General features: G+C 37.9%; 1 protein-coding gene across 1 annotated transcript in view; it reads right to left on the reverse strand.

Annotated features, from left to right (window-relative positions):
* LOC109844507 (beta-glucosidase BoGH3B-like) overlaps positions 1-4,046 on the reverse strand; it is a 5,006-nt gene extending 960 nt beyond the window's left edge. The window contains exons 1-9 of the mRNA XM_020413564.1: positions 4,001-4,046; positions 2,814-3,074; positions 2,358-2,562; positions 1,939-2,029; positions 1,691-1,836; positions 739-982; positions 548-652; positions 147-329; positions 1-45 (exon numbers count right to left, since the gene is read on the reverse strand). The exon at positions 1-45 is cut by the window's left edge and continues 124 nt beyond it. Coding sequence (XP_020269153.1) covers positions 1-45; positions 147-329; positions 548-652; positions 739-982; positions 1,691-1,836; positions 1,939-2,029; positions 2,358-2,562; positions 2,814-3,030 — 1,236 coding nt within the window. The 5' untranslated portion in view covers positions 3,031-3,074; positions 4,001-4,046. The remainder of the gene's footprint in view (positions 46-146; positions 330-547; positions 653-738; positions 983-1,690; positions 1,837-1,938; positions 2,030-2,357; positions 2,563-2,813; positions 3,075-4,000) is intronic.

Consider the following 4,301-nt stretch of genomic DNA (forward strand, 5'->3'; position numbering starts at 1 on the left):
CACTAAAGATTTCCTCACAGCTTCTCTTGCTAGCTCTCTGTGCTCCTGTACCAAGCAAGCATCAACAATCTCAAGATATATATTAGCATGCATGACTAGTACAGTTCAGCCAAACTTGCAAGGATATTGGAGGGCCAAAAGTTTACCTTCTTGCCTATTTGATCGGCTAAGCTGAGGTCGGCATAGGGGTTTTCGAAGAGGCCTGCGGTGAACTTAACTCGGAGAATTCTTCTGACAGCATCATCGATCCTGCTCATGGAGATGAAGTTGTTGTTGACGAGGAACTTCATGTTCTCTACGAACCCCGGGTAGTCGAAGGGAATCATTATCTGATGATACACGGGAAGAAAAACGCGATATGTTAAGTGTTAAGGTCAAGGAACTTCATGTCTTGTGCACTGTTTTGTGCATTTTGACCTCCACAGAATTTAATTTGACCCAGCTATACTCCTTTTCTTATGGTTTTCCTTTTCCTTCTGTGACGCAACGTTTTCATGGGGACCAACAATTTTAGAAAAGGCCTGAGCAGAGGTACTAAGATGCTAACCATATCGATACCAGCATTGATACCAGTCTCGATCGAATACGTATAATTTGCTTTCTCTGGCGTGGTGATCCTATCAACACCTTGCCAATCCGAAATCACAAAACCCTGCACGTTAATTTATAAATGATTTTATTATGGGAAACAAGACATTTAAATCAGAAATCGCTACACAAATAGAATCAAGGACCAACTCTGAACCGGAGAGTCTTTTTGAGGTAGTCAGTGATCAGAAATTTGTTCGAGTGCATTTTAACTCCGTTCCAGCTATTGTAGGAGACCATAACAGTGGAGACTCCTTTGATGACGGCGTTATAGTAAGGAGGCATATGGGTGCTTAGAAATCTATGGGTATCTGTGATCGTGTTCCCCTCGTTCGTGCCTTGGTCCGTGCCTCCGTCGCCTACGTAATGCTTAGCACAAGCAGCAACATTTTTCCTGCATACAAAAGTTCATATTCGTCGCGTACACTTTAGGAAATTGGTAAATATTTTTGTCTTTGTATGAAACAAACTGATACGAAATAAAATGCCATCCTCATCAAATATTAAGACAAATGGTTAAAAACACGAGCTTGGTGAGAAATGCCTAGCTATTCCGATTTTGTGCACGATACTGTTGTTGAAATTTCGATAAAAGGTTGAAGGTTATGAAATCAAAAGTCGTGTGTTATAGAACACAAATATGCATATTCTATACATAAGGGGGGGAAATAGTCAATTTGTCTTGCAATTTGGCTTGTTGACTATGGCTAAGAATTTACACATTTTCCTTGCTTATATAGGAGGACCACGTAAAGAACTTAGATTTTGAAAAGGCTTAGTGTCTAGTTGTACTGAAATCTTAGAGATCAACATACCTGGCAGTTGGAATTTTCTCTAGCCAATGGTTATATTAAGTTCAAACAATTTATGGACTTACACTCAGTACTTCCAATTATAATGGTCTTGAATGGATAGGCCCATGATCGCAGATGGACTAGATTAATCATCTACTTGGATGCAGCATAATGCGAAGGATTAATTCTTAATTGAGCCATGAGTCCAAACAAATTTAACCATATATCCATCTAACTTTTCTTATCTAGATTTGATGATATAAGATCTTTACTAATGTTAACCAATAGAGTAAAAATGTGGCTCTTACTTCCCACCAATGAAAGGAACTCCTTTACGAGAATTTGCAGGGATTTCTCCTTGTAAACCTGAAATAACCTCCGTCATGGCTTGGACAACCTTTGGATCCTCACTGTAACTCTCATAGCAGCGGCCCCATCTCGGATTTCTGCAGACCTGAACAAGCTCAAACGAAGAAAAGATGAAAGCGTAATTTAGATATGAAAGTGGGGGGAAAACTACTTTAGGCAATATATCTAATTTTGATGTTTGCATTACCGCAATGCACGGAGCGAAAACATAAGGAATGCCTGTTGCTCTAACTTCAAGAGCAGTCGCAGCGCCAATTTTCTTCACAAGTGCTGGATCCCTATGAGAGAAAAAAAAAACAACAATTAAGGATGATGAAAAAGATTTTAGACTGCCATAAGTTGATTGATTCTGATTAGTGTGCCACTGATGATGTGGGTTGAGTTGTCGAAATCAGTAAATGATCCTTTTGAAGTCAGATCAGCACCCAAGGTTTACCTAATGTTTCTCTAAGAAGTCTTTAACCCAATATTTTAACCCATTAAGCCGCAATCGTTGCGGATGTATGATAATGAAGTTCATACTCCCAAAAACTTTCCTTAGGCGAGATCGTTTTGATCGAAAAAAATAGTGCGAAAATGACACTCCTGAGAGGATTTTAGACTCGCCTGGTCGCTCCAAGTCCAACATTATGTGGGAACACCGTAGCTCCATAGACCGTATTGTGCCCGTGAACTGCGTCGATACCGTATATCAAGGGTATACCGAGTCTTGTAGACAGAGCTGCCTTCTGCATTCCGTTCACCATGTCCACCCATGTCTTAGGTGAAGCCTGATGAGCAGGCACACTGCCTCCCCCACTCAACACACTGCCTGCACCAACATAAAACACACCATCTTACTGTGAATCCCCACAAGGTTCACACGGATAAAAAATGTGCACAACATGTCGCGTTTCGCACTTTGTCAGGCATGGTAGTTTAGTCTTAAAAAAAAAAAGATTCACGGTAGCTCTCTCTAGTAAAAGAGTTGCAAATTAAGTTCATGGTCAAGTTTTGAGAAACCTGTCCTATTTTCAACTTTGTAAAACATTTGTTTGGTGTCAAAGGGCTGGGTTTATTTACCTATGAAGTAGCCCTCAATAACACCAGCAGAAGCATTTTTGCGTTCAATCTGTGACATTTGGCCGATCTTTTCAGCAAGAGTCATCCTGCTCACCAGATCATTTATTCTCACATTCAGTGGCTGCTTTGGGTCTTTATACTTCAAATACTCTGCCCCTGTTACTGTCCAGCAACCTAGGACTAAAAGAACGAAAATAGCCCTTCGCAAGTTTTCCATATTTAGACGATGCTGTATTCTTTACCCAGATGGTTTTAAAAAACCTGAAAAAGGGAATAGAATTAGAACTTATAGCTACCGTTATATAATTATGTGGATCATATAAAAAACATGGAATCCGCATGTTATCATGAGATTCGAAAAGGTTCTATATAGGACAATGTACATCTACCAAAGGCAGAGACGCAATTTGTCCAGGTTATATAAGAATGCGATGAAAAGAACCTTGAGAGTATGAAACAAAATAACCAAAAAAAAAAAAATTGAAGTTAAAAAGAAAACTCCTCGATAGCAATTTGGAGCTGATCACTGTGGATTTTTGTGCACTAGTTAAAATGAAGTTTAATGAAAATTCCTTGATAGCAAAAGGACATGTACGTAGCGAGAATCCTAACCATAAAGACAGTTCTATGTGAGTAATCATGTGGATTTCAACTTGCCAAAGATCAAAAAGGATTGCTTGTAAGAAAAAGAAAACACTAAAATCCAATTTCGGATAACATCATGAAAAAGGGAGCAAATTTCACAAAAGATGGAATCATTGTCATTACATTAAGATTTTTATCAGAGCTCATTATGTAATTTGAGAAATTATTCAGTCAGTGCATTGAAGAATTCTTCCCGTCGACGAAGCTATTATGTCATGGGTTTCCACACACGAAACAAAAGAAACATAATAACAGAAACTTGAAAGAAAAAAAAATGCAGGAGTACAGTAGGTTCATTGCGTGTAAAACTTTAACCAATATTTACAACTATAGAAGCTTTAATTCTTTCCATCAACTAATTAATGAGCTAATGAAATTGAAGTGCTATAAGAAGAGTCGAGGAAAAGGATTTAAGCAATAATAACCTACATTACATTATTCCTTAAAACAAATGAAAGTTATATTGAAGTATCCTAATCAACCAAACACAAAAAGCATAAAAAAAAACCAAAATACAACATAAATTAAAGATGAAACCTCACCTAGCATTAATATATAAGAACCAGAGTTAGCTTATCTAAGAGAGAGAGAGAGAGGGAGAGAGGGAGAGGGATGAAGAAAATTGGGAGGAGATCAATATTTATAGTGAGGAGGGTCAAATTAATAAAGAGACAAATTAAGAAGAAACACTCTCATTAGCTCAAGTTGAGGTTTGAGCTTAATTAATTATTTGCTCATTGTGCTTTTATTGTCTTACGAATTGTCACGTTCTTTTGTTGAAAGAGGGAGCAAGTGGAGGGTGTATACACTGGATTTTCATCATTTTTTAAATAAATATATAGC

The sequence above is a fragment of the Asparagus officinalis genome, chromosome 1, assembly GCF_001876935.1.
Source record: "Asparagus officinalis chromosome 1, Aspof.V1, whole genome shotgun sequence".
Lineage (NCBI taxonomy): Eukaryota > Viridiplantae > Streptophyta > Magnoliopsida > Asparagales > Asparagaceae > Asparagus > Asparagus officinalis.